The sequence below is a fragment of the Limanda limanda genome, chromosome 12, assembly GCF_963576545.1.
Source record: "Limanda limanda chromosome 12, fLimLim1.1, whole genome shotgun sequence".
Lineage (NCBI taxonomy): Eukaryota > Metazoa > Chordata > Actinopteri > Pleuronectiformes > Pleuronectidae > Limanda > Limanda limanda.
The window spans coordinates 22,171,236-22,194,061 of NC_083647.1; the positions used below are offsets into that span (position 1 = coordinate 22,171,236).

The window sequence follows — 22,826 nt, forward strand, 5'->3', positions numbered from 1 at the left end:
GGATGCCTGGTGAAATTCCTCCCGACATGGTTTGAGGGCATGTCATGACATATTCGGCGTCCTGTGTACAGTTTATTCGCTGCTGCCGCATTGTTTTATTTGGACATTCCTCACAAGAATAGCATTGAATTATGCTCGGTGGGGTGCAGTCTGGCAGCCTTTGAAGATGAAATATTTTCTGGTGTTTTCTCAGGCCAAACACCAGCGAGTCTGACTGTTCACATGAAGCAACCTCACAGCTCACAACAGGCTCTGCAGTATGAGGCGGGTTTCTACTCTTAAAAAGAAAAGACATTTTGAACTCCAAAGTCCCGTTTCGCTAAGTGGACATTAAAACGTTCTATTAATAGACCTACTGTAAATAGTGTATCTTCCTCTGAGGTTTGTGTTGGGAACAGTCAGTCCTGTACCTGAGGTTCAGGCCTCACTGTTTACACTCACACCACCAGGCTAACCCCAGTTAGATCAACAGCACCGGCACTGGCCTCTAATTACCCACACACACTTTGTTTATTTTCAACTCATTGTAAGAGAGCGGCAGAAAAGAACCAGGAGTTAAAATGAAACTCTATTTGTAAACTACATCGATAACATCAAGGTTTTTCATTTTAAAGCAGGTTAAGTGTTTTTGTACATATAGTAAACAAAGGATTGTAACTGGATCAATAAATCACTTTTACATTTTTCGTTCATATAAACATAAGATACGATCTTCTCTTGATCTTTATCAGCAGATGATGTTTGCTAAGTTTCATTTTTACATTTCATTTAAATTTCTCAATGTAGCCACATCAACCAAAACTAAATCTCACAAGCATGCACCAAACAAACACAATGACAAAGCAAAACTAACACAAAATACAAAGTAAACAACACATACATCTTCGTATCTGTTTCAATTTATATAGAAAATCTTAAATATGAATAAATATGCACGTACATCATCTATAATCATAATATACAATTCTTCTCCTTCAAGTTCCCCTGTATATTTAATCCCTCATCCCCAGAAACTTCAGGCACAATACCAACAAAAATGATGCATCCTGACTAAAGTTTACTCCTTAATATAATATAGGAATTAATTGGTATCCAAAAATCCATGATGAAAAATGGTATTTAGTTTGTTGCTTTACAAAATGAAAGTAGCTCAACTATTGTGTCACCAGTGTGTGTGTGTGTGTGTGTTTGTGAGCACAGCAGTGTGTGTGTGTGTCTTCGGCAGTCCCAGGGGTGGATGGTGTAATGGTGGTTCAGCCTCCCATCTTAATCTGCTCACTCCCACCACACACATACACACACACACACCTCGCACTGGTTTCATCAAACTGCTCCTGCTCCGGTTCTGCTCCGCGGACTAATCTTATTTCAGAATCTCTCATTTTGTGTTGGTCTCTGGCCGCCTGCACGTCCGTCCCTTCATTTCTTTTCTGCTCCTCCGACGTGAGCATTCACACAGAGACTTGATCCAACAGCAGCTGATGTAAACGCACATATTGCAGAGTTTTGTGCGACAGGGATTTGAACCCTTGACAAGTGTCATCATTGGTTCCTCTGCTTCTCCATCAGCTTTTTGTCTCATTGCGTGTTCTTCATCTCTCCAGCTCCATCCCTCTTGACTCCCTCCCTCCCTCCATCCCTCTTGACTCCCTCCCTCCCTCCCTGTCAGATAAATGTGTCTCTGGAGCACTCAGCCTCTGCACTCTGCAGCGTCTCGTATTGTGGGTAAATTACATCGCCTTTTAAAAATAGAACAGGCAGCTACACTGCAGGCCATTTTTCTCCTTGGGATGAGGAGGGAGGGAGGGAGCGTTGTAAATAAGCGGTGAATTAAGACGGCAAAAGCCTGCGACATCAGTTCAATCAGAATGTGCCGTTCTCATGGTCGTTCTGCATCTTGCTCCTCCCACACTGTGTTTATATTACGGCTGATAACGGTATTTGTGTTTTACATGTTTTCCAATCATAATCATGATATCTACTTTATTTACAGTTTACCTACTCAGATCAGATGTCACCTTTCAAGCTAATATTTTAATATCAAGACACTTTTCACTCACCACTTTTAATATCAGGAAATAAACACATTCCATAATCCAACGATTTTACGTTTTTTCTATTATATATAACATCAAAATTCGGCAAAACAATAAATGTATCTTAATTTTGTCTGGGGTTTATGAACTGTACTGCAGCCGGCCCTGGTGGGGCGCTTAAAAGGCTTTGGCTTCACTTTTTTGTGGAGCTCTCATGTCGTCCATCTTTAAATGCAGTCTATGGTTCGAACCCAGAGTGCTCACCACTGCACCACCGTGCCGCCTGGTATCAGACCCACCCGACTTTAACTCGCACTCAAAGCCGACATCACGATTATTATTATACGTCTGAATGTTTTGCCCTAATGCACCTCGACGACCTGTAAACCTGCAGGATGCTGACATATCAATAACATGATCTAAACTCAGGTCATTGTTCCACGGCCGTCCACCCCCCCCCCCCACCACCACCACCACCACCCCCCCCCCACCCCCCCCCACGTAGACAGTGTGGCCGCTGCTGTGGAGTCTGAGTACTCGCATATTGATTCTGAATCGTCTATCAGGGGAACAGGAGATTTAAATGGATACTATGACGGCCCCCCCTCTCTGGTTACCCTGCAGCCGTACTCGTTCGGCCCGCCCCTCCCTCCCTCCCTCCCTCGTCACCCTGCAGCCTGATCTAATTCAGTCTGCTTTATAAACTGAAACATGCACAGTTTGATTCCTCCCTTTTCTGCACAGCCGACTTCTCTTTGCCATCAGTGAATATTCGTTGTATTTCTACAGAGTAATACCCACTTTTCCTCTGCCCCTGGATTCTTGTACTTGGTGGTTATATCACAGTCTGGTACATGTTGTGCTTGTCGGTTGTGATCAGAGTTTGCTCGCTGGTCTGACTGTGGATGAAACCGGATCTTTACAACGGCTTCGTCTGGGGGAACGAAACCCAGACAGTCGTCTCAACCGCTTATTTGAAAGAGAAAATGAAAGTTGACGTGATAATTTCGATCTGACTTTGTCCAACATGAGAAGGAAGAATTTCTTTTGAGCCTTTTGTTTGGCAGGAAATGTGTGAGTGAGGAATTTGAGTGTCTCCTCAATCACTAACTCTCTTACTGTATATATTGTTTTATATTTATATTGTTTTATGTACAGTGCACCAACCACACCAAGGCAATTTCCTGTATGAGCATATACACTTGGCAAATAAAAAGAATTCTGATTCTGATTCTGACATGCTGGTTTATTTATCAGTTTTGTCATTACTTCACACTGATAACACTAACAGGTCCGATGTGTGTTTTATGTTTCCAGTCAGTGGCAGAAGGATTCAAAGAAGCAGTCCAGTACGTCCTCCCCCAGCTGATGATGGTCCCAGTATACCACTGTATGCACTACTTCGAACTATTACAGGTATTACACGTTTCTTTTCTGCTTGTAACACAACTGCTCAGTGCTTAATGATAAACATGAGATGTTTCCTGATGTGAAAACTGGGTCCGTACACTTTCTGGAGTTTGCATTTCACATATAAAGAACGCAGCAGGAGGTAGGTGGAGTCAGACGTGTTCGTATCTGGAACATTCAGGTGATGGCGCCTGGTTAGAGCACGCGGAAGGTTCCAGAAAATGTCCGGAGATACTGAACCGAACATTTGCTTTCCCACATGCAGCCCCTCTGGAAAATGTCGGGGCTTCGGTGCATGTCTGAACGCAGCGTGGTTGTGCGAACATGTTTTGTGACGTCACTGTTTCAGAATGGTTTGAGAAGCTTTTTTACCAAAGTTGCTCTAGAATAAAACCCCAATGTGGCCATGTCATCCTGCATGTCTCTGCATATCTTCTAAATGTATCCATCTGAAATTAGGCAACAGAAGTTTTACACTGAAGCTCTTTGTTTCTGTATCTGTTAATTTGTAACTATCAGGGGTTTCAGATCTCACTTGTGTTAATGTTAAGCAGTTTTCTACAGAGACACACTTTGACTGGTTAAAGCAGAGGTGTTCCTAATGACCTCAGTTTCTTTAAGTATCTCAATAAATCGTTCAGCTCCAATACCAGTTACGCCTGAGCTGCCATAACCTGCCAGGACATGTCAAAGTATCTGCTGGGAAGAAAATCTATATGCAAGGTTTCCTCAGGGTCTTAAAATATCTAAGGGGGTTTAAGAGAAATGTTTTGGTGCCATATCTCTGTGTGTTGTATTTCTTTCTCGAGGATATAAATAGTAGCGCGCTGTAAACAAAATCAACATGGAATGCTCAGCTTGGGGTTTGCAAAATTCTGTAGGATTTTTTATGGTTATTCTCATCATAGCTACTGCACCGTATTTTCAGTAAATGGGGAATGTAGATCATCCTAGGACTCCAATATTCCTTCATATCTACTGAGTTGATGTAGATCTCTAGATTAACTATTTATAGTCTTAAAAAGTCTTAAATTCAACTCGTTTAAAACCAGCAGAAACACTGTATATAGATTTATCTGATGTCTTCTTCTTCTGCAGCAACTTCAGGAGCGCAGCCAGGACCAAGATGACCGAGAATGTCTGAAGCAGGCGATCACGGCGCTGCTCAACCTTCAGTGCAGCGTCGAGCGCATCTATGCCAAGCACCAGCCGCGCCGTAAACCTGGGTACGTCGAATCCTCAATAAGTGAATGTAGTCCATCCCTGTTTCCATCGGTGCAGGCATCACTGGGGTTGCAAAATTCCAGGAATATTTAAAGTTGGAAACTTTCCATGGGAATAAACGGGAATTAACAGGAATAAACTGGAAATGTTGTGGGTAATTTATACTAACTGTATTTACCTTGTCATATACAGACAAATATAAACATTTTGTTTTGTCATAGGCTGATTTGAGCCCTGAGGAAACTTTGGGAACTTGACTATACGCTTCTGCATCGTTGTGTCATTCTTAACATAGGTCTTTGCACAGTATTTGCAAATGTACACAGCCTTTCCTTCTACATTGGATGGGGTGAAATGCCTCCACACATGAGAGAGTGCACGTGGCATTGTTCTGTAGAATAAGATGAGAAAAAAGTTTGTAAAAAGCACTAAAGCAATGCCAGAGATATAAATAGTTAGCCAAACTATTGGAATGTGTAAAAATATTTTATAATTGATGGATAAATGAATGGAAATAGGCTAGATGAACAGATGAACAATCCTCAATCAGCATGCTAATATATTTTCCCCAGTAATATCAACGAAACTTACCTGACTAGTCCTGCACTCTACAGCAGGCCTCAGTAGCCCTGCTGTAGAGTGAAGGATGCTGGGAGTTATCTGTGCATGTGATGGAAGAATGCACAGTGGAGGGTTGAAACTCAATGTGCATTCCATACATCTTTAAAATAGAGTTTTGAATGATGTTTTATTGCTCAGCGTTTAATTTGCGTAGTTTTGTTTTTTTTTCAAAATTCCCGAGCTTAACTTCCATGGAAAGTTTCCGGAAATTTACCGGAAACCCTACTGACGTCACTCTGTCCCTCTCTCACAGCGAGCCCATGTACCGCCTGTACAGCAGGCAGGTCCGTAGCAAACAACTCGCCATCAAACGCATGAACGAGATCCAGAAGAGCATCGACGGCTGGGAGGGGAAAGACATCGGCCAGTGCTGCAGCGAGTTCATCCTGGAGGGGCCGCTGCTACGAGCGGGCGCCAAGCACGAGAGGCACAACTTCCTGTTCGACGGCCTGATGATCAGCTGCAAGGCCAATCAGAGCTCGCGGCTCCCGGGGTCGGGCAGCGGGGCGGAGTACCGCCTGAAGGAGAAGTTTGTGCTGAGGAAGATCCGCATCGTGGACCGCGAGGACTCCACAGAGCTGCGGCACGCGTTTGAACTGATAGGCAAAGATGAGAACTGTTCGGTTTTCTTTGCACGGACAATGGAGGAGAAGGCGGCGTGGATGGCCGGGCTGGTGACTCTGCAGTACCGCTCCACTTTGGACCGCATGTTGGACACGGTGCTGCAGCACGAGGAACAGGCACATCCTCTAAGACTGCCCTCCCCGGAGGTTTACCGCTTTGCTGTGCAGGACTCTGAGGAGAATATAGTGTTTGAGGACAAAGTGCAAAGCAAAACAGGCATTCCCATCATCAAGGCCGGCACGGTGGGGAAGCTCATAGAGAGACTCACCTACCACATGTATGCTGGTAAGCTGCCGCGCCGCATCCAGTCATAGAAAGACGTTTGATTCAGATTCGTCTGTCGGACTCGAAGATGTGTTACAAAGATGCACAGATCGGTTGTGTTATCTAATCTCTCTCATCTGTTTGTAGATCCTAACTTTGTTCGCACGTTTCTTACCACGTACCGATCGTTCTGCAAACCACAGGAGCTTCTGAGCCTGCTGATAGACCGGTATGACCCTCTCACCAGTATTACCACTGCACTGGTTCTTTCGTGTAGATCCATCTAATCCTCTTTCCTTTCTCAGTGATGTGTTGTTGTCGCTGCCCTGACATCTTGTCTGCTGGTTGTGTTCCTCAGGATTGAGATCCCTGAGCCAGAACCCACGGAGGAGGACCGACAGGCTCTGTGGAACGGTGACCAGCCGATTGTGGCCGAGCTCCAGAGGTTCCGTAAGGAGTATGTGCAGCCGGTCCAGCTCAGGTACGACAGCTGTAGATTCAGAGCTGATTGGGAATAGCAGATCAAGTAGTAATTCTCAGTTTAGTAGTTTAAAATGTTTTATTTGTGTCTGTGAAAAAAACAAATTAAGCATCACAGTCGTCAAGCAACACAACCAAAACTAAAAGCTGTACAGTTACATTCAAGCTGCATACTCAAAGCTTTTTCAGTTTATTCATCAAGTTCCTTGAAGTATTCTCTTAGAAACCAGTAAAAATATTAACAAAAACTTCCCGTAGTTCATGTGTAATAAGGGAAAACGTTACCCCAGGAGAAAAATATTCAGTTTTGAGACATGAAACGAGCGGATTTACTCGTTAACAGACTCTTACTCTAAAGTGATCAATTAAAATTTCAGATAAGAGTCTTAATTTTTATCGTAATGTTCTGCAGAATGGATGCCATTGGTCACTGATGTTTGAACAGCCTCTGAGCCTCGGATCCTTTGAGGTTTCTCCAAACTTGTAGATAAACTGTTGAAGTTTGTTCAAACGTCTTTAAACTTCTTTCTTCTATTTCCTAACAAGGGCTTTGCAGATGCCACAAAGATTCCGTGCCTCCGTTGTTGTTTGGTTCTTTTACACTCTCCTGTTAGGGACTGAACGTTCTCACCGAGACACTGAATTACTATAGTATTAGACTTCCTGTCCTTATAAGGAGCAAGCGAGTCAATCATAGTCTCTTAAGTACCATTAAAAACTCTCAGTATCAGACTGTGGAGCTGCAATAAACTTCAGTCACAGGAACAGTGAAAACACAAGAAGGGACAGGAGACGGTTGAGTGCTGTGGTCACACATACAATACCAAGCCTCCTCTGAATAAACAGTGTAGTAAGCACAGGAACACTAAGATACAAGTCTTTCATAAAGTGTATTTATATATTCCAACAAACATGCATTAAAATCCAGTATTTGAGGATAAATTGTGACAAACTTCAAGAGCGCTCCTTTTGTGCTTTGGGTGGTCTGCACTCGTGTAAACATTATGATGTCCTGCAGCCATTTATTTTAAAACCAGGATCCTCAGAGTAGGTGAAAATACCTCTTAAAGAACGACTCCTGCCCTTTTAAAGCACAACGGGCCTCGGCCGCTTTCTATTTTTAAGTTTCCACTCTTTAAAAATGTTAACTGTTCCAGGATGAGGAATACACACTGGCCCCAAGCCAGAAAACTGTCGAGCTGAGTTTGAAAAATGTCTCTGTCACTAGAGTCGTGTTCCTGTCTCGCTCTTCTCAACAGATTTTCTAAAACTGACAAAAAATTATTATAATAAAATGTCAATAGTTAGCTAATCTACATAAACAGGGTTCCTACGCATCTAAACATTTAGAGATTTCTTTTGGAAACAACCTGGAAATTAATTTAAATATCCTGGATTTTTGAAAAGTTGTATTCTAGCCCCACAAATAAACGATTAAATAAACCACATTGAGAATCTTAGTTTGAAATTTACCTCGCTGACGGTGAGAAGCTCTGCTAGTGGGATTTACTACCTATTGTAATAGAGGAAGATAGTAGGTAGTGTGAAGTTCATAAGAGGGACCTGTCTGTAAGCTATTATAAGGTATATAAGATAAAACATGTTCATGATGAACTAAAAGAGGAAATTGAATTATGAACCCTGCATTCAAAAAAAGAGGAATATAAATTAGGTTATCTGTTAAATGATATGACCATTTTAGACCAATTACTGTTTTGAATTATCAGTTCTATTTTCAGTGTCTTAATGTCCTCACAGATTTTCAGGGTTGAAAGTTGGTGAAATATGAATGAAAGTACAGGAGATAAAATCTATTAATACTCTAACGTGTCTTTGCCTCACAGGGTTCTCAACGTTTTCCGTCAGTGGGTCGAACATCATTTCTACGACTTTGAGAACGATCCAGAGCTGAGGATTCGACTAGAGGATTACATCACCAGTAGAATTCAACTGAGAGGTGAGACCCAGACGCAGGAGGCATCACTCCTCTCCTTTAAACAGACATCTAGCTTTGTTGTTTCTCTCTTAAATCATCTCATCTTTCATTCTGACCCTGGCTATTGAGCAAGTACAATCCTGCTCATGTTTGCTCATGTTACACTTTCTCTGAGATCTTTAAGATGCATATTTTTGATCTTTTTAAAGATATTTATGATACACAACCTGTTTTATGTTTCTCTTTTAGGCAAGTCGATGAGAAAGTGGGTGGAGTCCATCAACAAGATCATCAAGAGGAAGCTGCAGACGCAGTCGAACGGCGTCAGCCACAACATCACCTTCGAGAGCCTGCCTCCTAACTTCGAGTGGCACATCTGCAGAGCGGGACAAGTGGACACCTTCGACCTCATGACCCTTCACCCCATAGAGATCGCCCGCCAGCTGACTCTGCTCGAGTCCGAGCTCTACAGGTGAGTGGACCGGGCCTCAGGGGTTAGAGAGGAGTTTACATTTACAGGGGAAGATCCGAGATATTAACAATCCTGCCTCGTCCACAGAGCCGTCCGGCCGTCCGAGCTGGTCGGCAGCGTCTGGACCAAAGAGGACAAAGAGAAGAACTCGCCAAACTTGCTCCGCATGATCCGTCACACCACCAACCTCACGCTGTGGTTCGAGAAGTGAGTCCGACCGTCCCAATGTTTCAGTCACAAGAAAAGAGTCGTGGGAGGAGAAACCGAACCTGTATCTCTGCCTGTGTGTGGTTCTCAGGTGTATCGTGGAGACGATGAACCTGGAGGAGAGGGTGGCCGTGTTGTCCCGGGTGACGGAGATCCTGCAGGTTTTCCAGGAGCTCAACAACTTCAACGGTGTCCTGGAGGTCGTCAGCGCCATCAACTCCGTCCCGGTCTACAGGCTGGAGCACACCTTCGAGGTGAGTCCAGCTGCCACGGCAACCAGAAGAAAAACTCTTCTTTTTTTTGCTGGCGCTTTAATTTGTAATATTTGATGGATTTATATTAGTGCTGTCAAACGATTAAAATACTTAATCGCGATTAATGTAATTTGTCATAGTTAACTCGCGATTAATCGCAATTAATCGCAAATTTTTTATCTATTCTAAATGTCCCTTCATTTATTTTTTTCTAGAATTTTACTTTAGTTTTAATGCTCTTATCAACATGGAAACGTGGATTGGCTTGCTTTATGCAAATGTTTTATTTTATTGAAAAACAACATTGCCAAACAAGGCGGTACAAAGTAAAATTATAACGTGCACATTTCAGATAAACAAGGACTCAGCCTATAGTGCAGTTGAACCATGGCTTAATATTTTCTTTTTTTCAAGTTTGCTGTGAACATAGCAGTCAGGCCTCTTATTTCAAAAAACGATGAACCGTAACAGTTAGGTTACCAATAAAAGGTAAGCCTACTGCTTCTTTGCTTTCAGCTAGCTACTCAAACAGACAAGCAACAAAATAACAAACAAACAAAATACACAGGCAAGTGTCGGCCTAATAGTGTAACGGACTGGGTTTATGTTTGTGTTTGGTTTTGACGTATGTTCAGTAAAACACTGTGTTAAAGGAGCGTTCTATTTTGTAAAATGAAGGTCATGAGAACAGAGATTTCATTTTTTTAATGAAGGGGAAAATATGTTTAAGTGCAAAATTGCAAACCCAGTCTCTTTAATGATTCTAAACGGGTTTATGATTCTTCCTGCTCGTGTTTTCTGATGCATGAGCCCCGAGGACAAAGACTCTGTCCATATGGAGCCGAGTCCGGCTGAGAAATCCACTGGCACGACAGAGAAGCTTCTGCTCTTTGTCACTTTGACGTGTGTTTTGGTTCTGTCAAGATTTCAGTCTGAAGCTGAACCTCGTTTATCTTTTCTCCCTCCTCCTTCTCCTCTTCCTCCTCTTCCTCCTTCTCCTCCTCTCCCTCCTCCCTCCACAGGCAATACCAGAGAGGAAAAGGAAAATTCTGGAAGAAGCTGTGGAACTGAGCCAAGACCATTTTAAGAAATACTTGGCTAAACTCAAGTCAATAAACCCACCCTGTGTGCCTTTCTTTGGTAAGTCATCTACCCTGTTACTATGGAAACACTACAAGTCTCAAAATACACATCTATGGTTCCTGCACGTTTTCAGTTGCTTCCCCCTATTTACTGGACAGAGCTACAAGTTCTTCTCTTGCTCCTCAGGTATCTATCTGACCAACATCCTGAAGACGGAGGAGGGAAACCCCGACTTCCTCAAACGCCACGGCAAGGCGCTGATCAACTTCAGCAAGAGGAGGAAAGTGGCTGAGATCACCGGAGAGATCCAGCAGTACCAGAACCAGCCGTACTGCCTGAAGGTGGAGCACGACATCCGGGTGAGCGCTCACTCACATCACTCTCTCCCACTGTCTCAGCTTTTTTTTTTTTTTTTTAGAACTTTATTGAAGAGAAACACAAACATTCCTTGACAACATCACAAATTATATATGACAGACTGATTAGTGAAAAATAATAAATAAATTAGGGCTGGGCAAGTTAACTCAAGTGATGAGTTAACTCGATTGTTTATCCGCCAATTATTTTCTTTTTTCCTGTTCTGCAGCAGTCAGCAACAGACTTTCACAAAATAAAAGCCTGACTTTCACAATAAAACAATATATAATCAAACCTGAGTTAATGCGAGATAAAACAATTAATCGAGCTAACTCATCACTTGAGTTAACTCGATTGAAACAAGTTAACTTGCCCAGCCCTAAAATAAATAAATGGACAGTTAAGACAATCCCCCTCAGTTAGAGAGGTATCCTGCAGGTAGCCACCTCCTCACAAAAACATCAGACCTTAATTGTAATTGAGCAGTTAAAGCCTCCATTCCATACACCTCCCTCAGCTTCTGTTTCCACTGTAGGTGGCTGTGGATTCAACCATTTTATTGTCACCATTTTCCTAGCAGTTATCAAGAGTATATGTAACAAGTGCTCTTGGTCTCTTGTGTACATGCCTTCAGGAGTTAGATCGAAAAGAAACTGACTTGGGGTGAATAGTATATTAATTCACAAAACTTTATCTATCTCGCTCTTTATCCCCTTCCAGAAAGGAAACGTCATTGGGCAATCCCAAAGTATGTGTGAGTGGTCGCCAACCATTCCACATCGTCTCCAGCAGTATATTGCCGCTGGATTATCTGCAAATTTAGAGACCACGGAGGGCGTCTTAAAGAACCTAGTCTTCATCTTCCAATCAAACTCCTTCCACATGTTACTATTGATACCTTTATGACATGCAATGCACATTGTTTCCCACTCCCCATCCTCAATTATAATATTTAACTCCATCTCCCATTTGTTTTTAATATAAAAAGTGTTGTCTGATGTATCCAGTAACAGATTTCTGTATATATGGGAAACATGCTTTTTACTGGGTAATTGATGTTTAGTTATATTAATAAAGTAAATTTCCATGTTCGTTGGAGCATTTTTGATTATATTCCAATCTGTATGGTTTGTAATGTAATTTCTTATCTGAAAAAAACGGAACATATCACTTTGGGGTAAAAGGAATGTGTCTTGTAGATAGGAGAATGGCTGAATACCGGGGTCACAAAGCAACTGGTCAATAACCCTCAGGTTTCTGCCTGCCCACCTCTTAAAAGTGATATCTGTTGTTGAGGGGGGGGGAATCTGGATTTCCATTAATCTGCATAGCCCTTGAGAGGGCAACTGATCCTCTAATTTTCTTCTGCTGTCTCAGCTTTTTAAAAAGCTTCTACTCGGATCCTGAACTCACGACTTGTCTTGTTTCTGTCACACAGAGGTTCTTTGAGAACCTGAACCCGATGGGCAACAGGAGTGAGAAGGAGTTCGTGGACTACCTGTTCAAAATGTCCATGGACATCGAGCCACGGAACTGTAGGCAGGCTCCTCGATTTGTAAGTGTCCAGACTGTGATAGCAATTAAAACTCTCAATTGAGTTCCAAACAGACATTTGTTATACGTTAAAATAAGAAATATTATTTAGATCCTGATTGATAGACCAAGTTTAAAAACCTCCAAGAAGCAGCTAATTGAAAAATTGTCACATCTGTACCTTTTGCCCTTAATTTACTTTTTTTCAGTAGTTTGAGTTTATGTAAAAAACTAATTTACTCTCTTACCTCTGCTGGGATTTCGATGTTACTTTGACTTTAACAAATTGAATAATCCACTGATAACTGAGTCTTAAGTCATATTTGTTATTCAATAATTCAAATATTTACTTTTGAGGTAAAGAAAGACATTTGAATGACGTTTATTCTCAGAGAAAGAGAGAGTGAGTTCTCATGGCTAAACGTTTCTCACGGTTGGCTTCCTGCCTCTCTCTCTCTCTCCTTCAGCCCAGGAAGACCAATTATGACTTATTTATCGTACGTTAAAATAAGAAATACTATTTAGATCCTGATTGATAGACCAAGTTTAAAAACCTCCAAGAAGCAGCTAATTGAAAAATTGTCACATCTGTACCTTTTGCCCTTAATTGACTTTTTTTCAGTAGTTTGAGTTTATGTGCAAAACTAATTTACTCTCTTACCTCTGCTGGGATTTAGATGTGACTTTGAGTTTTACTAAATTAATAAACCACTGATAATTGAGTCTTTAGTCATATTTGTTAATTCAAATATTAACTTTTGTGGTAAAGAAAGACTTTTAAATGACTGAGGTCTATTCTCAGAGAAAGAGAGATTTGTAAGTGTCCAGACTGTGGCAGCAATGTTTACTGCAATTATGACTTATTTATCGTACTTTAAAATGTTTATATCCTGAATGATAGACCAAGTTTAAAAACCTCCAAGAAGCAGCTAATTGAAAAATTGTCACATCTGTACCTTTTGCCCTTAATTGACTTTTTTTCAGTAGTTTGAGTTTATGTGCAAAACTAATTTACTCTCTTACCTCTGCTGGGATTTAGATGTGACTTTGAGTTTTACTAAATTAATAAACCACTGATAATTGAGTCTTTAGTCATATTTGTTAATTCAAATATTAACTTTTGTGGTAAAGAAAGACTTTTAAATGACTGAGGTCTATTCTCAGAGAAAGAGAGATTTGTAAGTGTCCAGACTGTGGCAGCAATGTTTACTGCAATTATGACTTATTTATCGTACTTTAAAATGTTTATATCCTGAATGATAGACCAAGTTTAAAAACCTCCAAGAAGCAGCGGATTGAAAAATTGTCACATCTGTACCTTTTGCCCTTAATTGACTTTTTTTCAGTAGTTTGAGTTTATGTGCAAAAATAATTTACTCTCTTACCTCTGCTGGGATTAAGATGTTACTTTGAGTTTAACTAAATTAATAATCCACTGATAATTGAGTATTTAGTCATATTTGTTAATTCAATAATTCAAATATTTACTTTTGTGGTAAAGAAAGACTTTTAAATGGCCGACGTTTATTCTCAGAGAAAGAGAGAGAATGAGTTCTGATGGCTAAACCTTAGAAGTAGCTGATTGAAATTATTAATATCTGCACCTTTTACCCTTAATCTACTTTCTTTCAGTAGTTTGAGTTTATGTGCAAAACTAATTTACTCTCTTCCCTCTGCTGGGATTTAGATGTTATTTGGAGTTTAACTTAATTAATAAACCACTGATAATTTGAATGCACTCATGGTAAGTCGCTTTGGATAAAAGCATCTGCCAAATGACATGTAATGTAATAATGCAGGGGTTTTCAACTGGGGGTCCGCGTCCCCCTGGTGGTCCGCGACGGCATTGCAGGGGGTCCGCGAAATTTGCTTTGATATAATCAACACATTTCCAGATTACTCTTGAATATCGTGAAAAATATCTCAAATAAGAAAAATATGTCTAAAACAATATAAAGGTGCTGGTGATCATTAGGTTAAACTTAAGTAGGCCTCAATTGTTTGCGTGGTATTGTATGGTTATCATTTGTGACATATTCTGCATTACTTGTAGCCCCAGTTTATGGTGATTGTTATTGATCACCGTTACTTTAACATTCTCTCATGTTTAACATGTCAGCTACATGTCTGTACATTTGAGTCATGAACGTTATATATTGATGTACATATGGTTCTGAGATGCAGTACAACTACAAACTGCATTTTAATTTTGTTTTCAATTCTTAAGCACTGAAAATCAACCGTTTTGTTGTTTTTTCACCGATTTTTCTAGATTTGTTTGAGGTTTTTAAACCAACATGGAAAACCAAATGTTAAAACTTCCTTCTATCCACACACACACACACACACGCAGAGGCAAGCGCGTCCGTAGGCCCATCAGTGGGCCGCGGATTACTTTCTAGTCAGAATGGTGGTCCCTGGGACAAAACCAGTTGAAAACCCCTGTAATAATGTAATGTAACATGTCATAATTGAGTCTTTAGTCATATTTGTTAATTCAAATATTCACTTTTGAGGTCGAGAAAGACATTTGAATGCCCAACGTTTATTCTCAGAAGGAGAGAATGAGTTCTGATGATGAAACGTTTCTCACTGTTGGCTTCCTGCCTCTCTCTCTCTCACTCTCTCACTCTCTCACTCTCTCACTCTCTCACTCTCTCACTCTCTCACTCTCTCACTCTCTTACTCTCTCCCTCTCTCTCTCCTTCTCCCTCTCTCTCCTGCAGCCCAGGAAGACCTTGTACACTCTGAAGTCTCCGGGCATCCGGCCGGTGAGAACCTCTACCTCTGGGACCCTGAAGGGCCACCCCGTCCCCCTGGAGAGGGAGCCCCCCCATAAGATCACCTTCCGCAGCATCGCCGAGACCGAGCCGGAGATGCCGGTGTCGGCCTCGGTGCCCACCTCCCCCAACACGCCCACCCCCCCGCAGTCGGCCTGCTCTGACCTCAGCTCGGTCTTCATGGATCACGACCTCAGCAACTCGTACGGCGGCGCCGAGTTCAGCTCGTACGGCGGTGAGTCCAGACGACTTCCTCCAGAGATCCACTCATCTTTGGGTTTCTGGAATATCATTTCATTATAATTTGTGTTCTTTAGTTTTGTGTAGTTCTGTCCTTTTTGTGTGTTGTGTTTTGTTTTGTATTGTTTTTTGGAGGCATCTTTGTTATGTTGTTAATTAGATGAAATGTTTCATTACATGGTCGGTGCCTTTCACCTGTTGAACACCCACTTAGTTCACATGTTATTGTTGCATCGATTCTGAACATCTAACACAAACTCTAGTGTTGATTTAGTCACAAGTTTGCTTTTGTGTACATGTTGAGCTCACTTTTCAAATTCAAGATCTTCAATCTTTGTCTTTTCTTCACTTTTACAGGTAGTAACTCCATATTTGTTCCAGTTCCTCTGCCGCCTTCAAGTAAGTCTAGAGTTTGTTTTTGTCTTTTATTGAATTTGTGTTGCTAGGCATCATGCTTTTATTAATTTGTTTGAAGTTTTTGATCTGGTATCCATACTGATTCTTTTTATTTCTTTTTCCCAGAGTTCCAGTCGGTTTCCTGCGGCAGCCTCCACCAGCTCGGAGAGGAGCTGCTCCGGCCGCCGCCTCTACCGCCACGAAGGAAAGATGCCATGTCTGAAGCCAAAGTAGGAGCGCTGCATCATTTCCTGCTTATAACATATACTCTTAAATACAAGAAGAGTTTACTGAGAAGAAGTAGTATATTTTTATCATTTAATTCATAGGTTGAATCCTCTGTTAAACGCTGTGTTGAGTGATCCTTGTTGTCCTGATCGAGCTCTGATGTCTCTCTCTCTCTCTCTCTCTCTCTCTCCAGTTGAGCTCCAGGTGCGACAGCCCTCCAGCGATTCCCCCCCGGCTGCCCCCCCCTCTCCCCAGGAACCAGCCTCGCCTGCCGGCCTACAACGGCCCCGCCCTCGACGGCCCGCTCCCGAGCCCGCCGCCGCCGCCCCCCCGCGACCCTCTGCCGGACACGCCTCCTCCGGTGCCCCAGCGGCCCCCGGAGATCTTCATCAACTACCCCCCCCTGCAGCCCTCCCCCGTGGGCCGCTACCACTGGGACTTCAACAGCATCCCCAGCTCTCCCAACACGCCGCCCAGCACGCCGTCGCCGCGCGTCCCCCGGCGGAGCTGTCCGCTGAGCGCCAGCCAGAACAGCCTCTGCCCGCTTCCTGTCCCCATCACCGCCCCCCCGGTGCCCCCCCGCCACAACTCCAGCTCGCAACTCCCCAAACTCCCACCAAAGACATACAAAAGGGAGCTGCTGCAGCCGCCGCTACAAGGCCTCTCATTGGTGGAGAACGCCGACAGCAGCCAGTGAGTCGGCGCCGGTTCCTCTCGAAACGCCAACGTGCAAAACTTCAAACCTGTCGCCTTCCGACCGGGACACAGTGGACTCCAACGCTACTGATCAGAAAGAAAAAAACTCTGCTCCACATACTGTTAACGCCACGCGCCCGCCGCCCGCCGTGCCTCTCAGGGGATCAGTAGCTCCGCCTTCATCAGGAACCCTCTGTGCCAATGAGAAACCCACACCGGTGTGCCAGCTAATAAACAACAAGGAGTCGGGTGTTTGTGTTTGTCTCTTCTGTTCGGAGCGAGAACGTTTCCTGATTTAGAGTTCTCACCCCGCCCGTTCACCCAACTCACCCCCCCCCCCGGGTCCCACTCCTCCATCACCAGGGCCGGGTGAGTGTGGGGGGGGGGCGTGGACTTTGTAGCCTTAACTGTCATGCTTTGTTTCTTTGGGCATTGACGTCACCCCGGAGTCCCTCCCTCTCTCCTCCTCCTCCACTCGGATGAACCTGAGACGTAGCTCCTCCTCCTTCTCGGTGGGGTGGGGGGGGCTGGGGGGGGCAGCAGACATTTCCATTGACTTGTTTCCTACTAACTGAAAACAAACAGTTGCCAAAGTCTTATTTTATGCAGGGGGATAAGGGATTTTCTTCTTCTTCTTCTTTTTAAACAAATGTGACATTAACAGGAAACACGAGCAGGAGGCGACACTGAATCCCCCCCGACCCCCCCCACTGAACACTGTGACTGGACCGAGTCAAACTGTCTGATTGTTGGTTTCGTGTCTGAAGACAGAAAACAAAACGTTGCCTTTTTAAAAAAGAGAGAGAAACAGCGGTGACCTCTGACCCCCAGGCTCTGGTCCTCATCACGCTCGGGATGAGTCAGCAGGTTTTCATCCAACCAGGAAGGAGAAATCAAATCCCTCAGCGGCGATATCACACAGCAGCGCCACGGGGGGGCGGAGGGACAAGGAGGCGTGTCCTCTCCGCGTCTGACCCGCCCCCGCCCCCCCCCCCCCCCCCACTGCTGTCCGACACTGTGCTCCTCTCCCGACCACCAACCTGTCTTCATCGGTATTCAAGCTCAGCACTGGAAGCAAGCAAACCTCCCACCAAAGCTGAGTCAGCGCCCCCCAGTGGCTGCACCAAATACCCCACCCCTCCCCTCCCTAAAAACCCCATAAATAAATAAATTTTTAAGAAACCCATGAAGAAGAGGAACTTTTTAACCCTTCTTCTTCTTCTTCTCGATCTCTCCCTCTTTTCCTTTTTCTGCTTGAAACGTTTTTGGTTTCACTTTGGAAAGACTGAAATAATCCAAGCATCACGCTCAGATGTGCCTTTTATTTTGTTTTGTACTTTACAGAAATAAGCAAACGGTGTCTAAAATGCTAAAAAAATAAAGTTGCCTATGTAATGTTTAGAACAAAGCTATACACTATGAAATTGTACATGTTTGTGGATACTGTGTATATGTAACATGTATACACTAACTAAATAATTTGTATAAAATGACAATTTTTTCTTTTTCTTCCCTGTTGTATCGTATCCTCATCCGCATCTGTTCAGTCAAAAAAAAAAATATTTGCCTAATAATCCAATGCTGCTACAGTCGGATAAAAAAAACGTAAAAAACAAAACGAGAAAAAAAAAACAGGTCACTGTCACTAACGTACTTACAGACAATCTCCAGTTGAATCACTGGGAGTATTAACTGAGGAAAGCCATTTTCTTTCTTCCCATGCCCCGCCCCCCTCCGATGCCCCGCCCCCTTAGATGTTTTAAAGCAATGAGAAAAAAAAAAAGAAGATACAGTTCAATATGCCAAGCACTTACTTAGACGTGTGCTTCACTTTGTACATCCTACTAATTGCCTTTTTTCTCCTTTTCAAAGACTTTTTAATGCTAACGCTCATTAAACAAAGGGTCGGAAATTGTATTAAAGCCGCAGCTGAATATGTAAAAGACGTGTGTTCGGCTGCAAGTGTTCGATCGTAGTGAAGAATTGGAATGTTTTTGTTTTCTTTTTGTTTTTTGTTTTCTGAGAAACACACTTTGTGCACTTTAGGCTGTACTGTTGACGAGCCACGGTTGTTATAGGTCGTGTTTGTAAATGCGTTGGTCCTATGCAGCTGTTCAACTCACTTTCTACCGCGGATCGGAGCAGGAAAAGTTCCACCGTCTCTGTTCGATCCCACCCCCCCCCCCAGACGCCGAAACACCCGCTGGATCTCAGCAGATTTTTTTAAAAATACACACAAACAGGAAATCACTCGTGCCCCTGGTCCCCCCCCTCTGCCCACTTTGCTCTGAACCAGCAGAGTGGTCCTGGTCGAGAGGGGACAGAGGAGTCATCACTTCTTCACTCGTCTCTCCCCCTCGGGTTCTGTCCATTTCCCACGTCAGTATTGTTGGGGTTGATTTTGCCAAGTTTTTGTTTCCCCCTCTTTATTATTTTAACCCCCCCCCCCCCCAACAGAGGACCAGATTGGTTTTCCTCCGGTGGCACGGTAACAGCTTGATCCAGCAGTCGGTTTATTTGATGGTATGTGGCCTTTTAACTGCTTTGTATTAATGGTCTTGATGAGATTAATAAATCACCCAGTCTTATTTTGTACTGAACCACTTCTCTCTTGTTTTTCTTTTCCTGGTGCTGTAAATCCACTGTTCCTCTGCTACTCATTGAAACGAATGAGGGGTTTAACACACAGTGGTTAGCTTAGCATAAACACTGGAAACAGCACAGTCCCAAGTATTAGTCCTTTAAATGTAAACCTGTAAAGATGGATGAAATGACAGCTCTTAAAAGTGAAGCCAAAGTGTCTTGACCGCCCCCTGCTGGCTGGTTCTTGTATAGGTAATGTGCTTCACCTCCTCCATGTTAACAGACAGGATTTGGACTAAAGATTTAAAGTCAACTTTTTTCTCAAAGGTGGTTTCTGTCAAGTGTTAATTTCTATGGTAAGTTTGGTTTTGATGCCTCAAAAAAGCTATTTCTCAAATGATTTAGCTTCAGATCAGAATCAGAATTATTTTTATTGCCACGTATATTTGCATATATTGGAAATTGCGATAGTGTGGTTATTTAAGTATCGATTTTCTTTCCTCTGTGTGTTGCTAAATTATTTTGCAGCCACAAAACCCCTTAAAATTTGACCCTGAATGTCAAAGTTTGATGGTGAAGAACCAAAAATCCAAACACAGATATTTGTAGCGTTAACACAATTTTTTACTTTAACAGAAAATGACAAAAATTCAGTTTCCAGGAGTTCTCATTCATGCGTTGTTGTTGATGTCGTGAAAAAAACTCGTCACTTCTCAGGTTCGGTGCGTGTTTGTGTCTCTGAGGAGGGGGGGGGGGGTCAAACGGTGCTGCAGGGTCCCTCGCTGTCCTCGCTTTCTTCCCACAATCCTCCACTGCTCATCGCCGCCGGTGCATGGTTACAGCGCTGATGAGCCAGGCCTGGTCTGAAGAGAGAGAGAGAGAGAGAGAAGCAGCAGGTGGAGAGATTACTGCATCTGCACCTGAAGCCTTTAATCAGAGTTCAAGCTCCGCCCTGATGGAGACTCACCTCAGGTTCTCTCTGCTCGGGTGCAAGGTCTGAAAACTCTGTCGAGCTGCAGCTTGGATCGGGACGAATCCTTGTCGGTTTTCTTTCTCTGGAGCTGAATCCACCTGGTTCGTGAGGAGAGGAGCAAACAGGAGCTTTGAGTTTTCATGAAAGGAAACGGACAGAGAGCTGTCGGGGATTTAAAGAAACACTGATCACAAACAATATTCTGCATTAAATCAATGAGGCTTCACGTGTCTTAAAGCCAGCGACGCTCAGAAACACCTCCAGGGAAATTCCTTCAAAGATCAAGGTCACTGTGTTCTTGCAACTTCCCAGGAACACCTCGGGGGAATTCTTCAGAATAGGTGCAAACTTTCACATGAGCTGTTTTCAGACATGAAAAATGATTTTGCCTTTCACACACAAAAGATTCTCCGGTCGTACACTTTCATATACAGGTATGTTACCTCGTGAAACCTTTATTTGCCTTGTGAACATGTTTACTAAAAAACGCCTCGAGAGGATCCTTTCAAATTTGGCACAAATGGTCACTGAGTCTAACGGATAAACACATTAGATTTGGGAGGTCAAAGGTCAAGGTCACAAAGCATGTGTTTGGCCTCTTGAATGTGATTTCTCATGTCTGGAGTTTCTCTAAGTTTGAACCATTTGTGATTTAAACTCAAAGATAATCAGACTTCCGTGGAGACGAGGAAACACAGAGGAGTAACTCTAACTAGTGGAGGAGATGAGGAAACAGGAAACCAGTGAGGAAGCAACTCCTCACCTGTTTGGACGGATCGTCCCAGATGGGCCTGAAGGCACTTTTTGGATGCAGAGGCGGTGACCCTGTCCGGACGCTGACCAGCCTCTTCCCGTACGAGCTGACGAGACACGGCTTCTGTCCGTCCCCCCCCGACCCGGCCGGGCTCCTCAGGGGGGGGTGAGGAGTCACTCTGGGGATTTGCCACCTCAGACACACAGTCCTCTCTCTGGGAGCCTCCCTGGACTGCTGCTGGTTGTACGAGGGCTTCAACAGCACCGGCACCTGACTGTCCTCCTCTTCCTCCTCCTCCTCTTCCTCTTCCTCGCCGCTGTTGCTGGCCGTCATGTCCCGGCGCAGCGTGCCATCCGGGCTGCAGGAGGTCACCGAGGAGTAGTCGAAGGCCGAGGTGTCGTCCGGGTCCGTCTCGCAGTCCTCCAGGCTGGGGAACCCACGAGGAGCGTCCAGCCCGTGGGTGAAGGTGCCCTGACCCGAGTCGCTGTTCTCCCCCCACCCTGCAGGCTCGGGGGTGAGGAGGGAGCAGTAGGCGTGTCCACAGTCTCGAGCCGACAGGTTCAGAGGCGACCTCTCCTTCCCGCAGCTCTTCCTCCGCCACGGGCTGCAGGACAAGCACTCCACCCGCATGGAGCTGTGTCCGTCCACGCCGTTAGGGACGGAGGCCGAGGGCTGCTCGTCGCTGAGGGAAGAGGAGGAAGTCAGAGAGTGGGACTTGTATTTTTTACTAACACTAAACAAGGAATGATTTAAATGTTCATTGTTCTGAATCAGGAGCTTCTCATGCATGTTGGATCATTGGCCCCTCTGTGTAAGTTGTGGCCCCCTCATGCCCCTTGATTTAGAATCATAGATCCACCCCTGCAATCCTTTCCTCCCTCTGTGACTTGACTCCTTACTTTCTACCCATGATGATCTAAGACCTATGATCAAAACCTCCAAAACTGGAGATATGAGGCGTTTTTCTTACTTTCCTCTTATGTAAAAACTTTTACTTTAGATTCTTGAACTTCTTAATTTTGAAAATATCTTTTTTCTTTTACATAAACCAAGGATTTGAATGCTCCTCCCTGAGCTGTCTAAAGTGGCTGCTGCAAAAATATATATGACAAGATATTCTATTGTTTTCCACTTAAACTACTTCTACTTTGGTATGTTTCACCTTAATGTCTTTAAAGGGACTCTTACCTTTGTTGCATTTTTACACTTTTTTTGGATAAGGTTAAATTGGTATTAATAAGGTAATGACACTCTAAAATGCAAGACAGACCCACCAGGAGTAAAAACAAACAATTATTTCACTCTCATAATATTTAGTGAAAACTTCAACCAATAAAATTCTTCGGACCGAAGGACCTTATTGGCCGACAGACCTGTCTGTTTGCTGCATGGACATGCAGGTTTTCCGTCTGCTTCTTGTGGCGCATTCGGGCCCGCGTCATCAATGTTTATAACTTACCGGTGCTTCTGAATCCGAATCCATTGCTTTGGTAAACAAAAACTCACGTGCGTGCGCGGAGGCAGTAGGTTGAAAGTCTGCTTGTAAATAAAGTTTCTTCAAAAAAACACCGCGGATGGGAACGAGGGGGTGGGGCATTGGAGGAAGGCGGGATGATTTGAATGTGCTGTAATTCTCAAATGCAACAAAGGTAAGAGTCCCTTTAAGGCCTAAGAA

The 22,826-nt window shown here is 43.6% G+C and overlaps 1 protein-coding gene across 1 annotated transcript in view; it reads left to right on the forward strand.

The window, feature by feature from the left end:
• The window catches only part of sos2 (son of sevenless homolog 2 (Drosophila)), a 35,322-nt gene extending 17,540 nt beyond the window's left edge, over positions 1 to 17,782 (forward strand). Inside the window, exons 8-23 of the mRNA XM_061082313.1 lie at positions 3,354 to 3,452; positions 4,545 to 4,672; positions 5,545 to 6,200; positions 6,327 to 6,408; positions 6,538 to 6,660; positions 8,504 to 8,616; positions 8,845 to 9,067; positions 9,155 to 9,274; positions 9,366 to 9,528; positions 10,551 to 10,668; positions 10,798 to 10,970; positions 12,407 to 12,523; positions 15,228 to 15,516; positions 15,879 to 15,920; positions 16,044 to 16,147; positions 16,339 to 17,782. Coding sequence (XP_060938296.1) covers positions 3,354 to 3,452; positions 4,545 to 4,672; positions 5,545 to 6,200; positions 6,327 to 6,408; positions 6,538 to 6,660; positions 8,504 to 8,616; positions 8,845 to 9,067; positions 9,155 to 9,274; positions 9,366 to 9,528; positions 10,551 to 10,668; positions 10,798 to 10,970; positions 12,407 to 12,523; positions 15,228 to 15,516; positions 15,879 to 15,920; positions 16,044 to 16,147; positions 16,339 to 16,842 — 3,054 coding nt within the window. The 3' untranslated portion in view covers positions 16,843 to 17,782. The remainder of the gene's footprint in view (positions 1 to 3,353; positions 3,453 to 4,544; positions 4,673 to 5,544; positions 6,201 to 6,326; positions 6,409 to 6,537; positions 6,661 to 8,503; positions 8,617 to 8,844; positions 9,068 to 9,154; positions 9,275 to 9,365; positions 9,529 to 10,550; positions 10,669 to 10,797; positions 10,971 to 12,406; positions 12,524 to 15,227; positions 15,517 to 15,878; positions 15,921 to 16,043; positions 16,148 to 16,338) is intronic.
• The last annotated feature ends 5,044 nt before the right edge of the window (positions 17,783 to 22,826 follow it).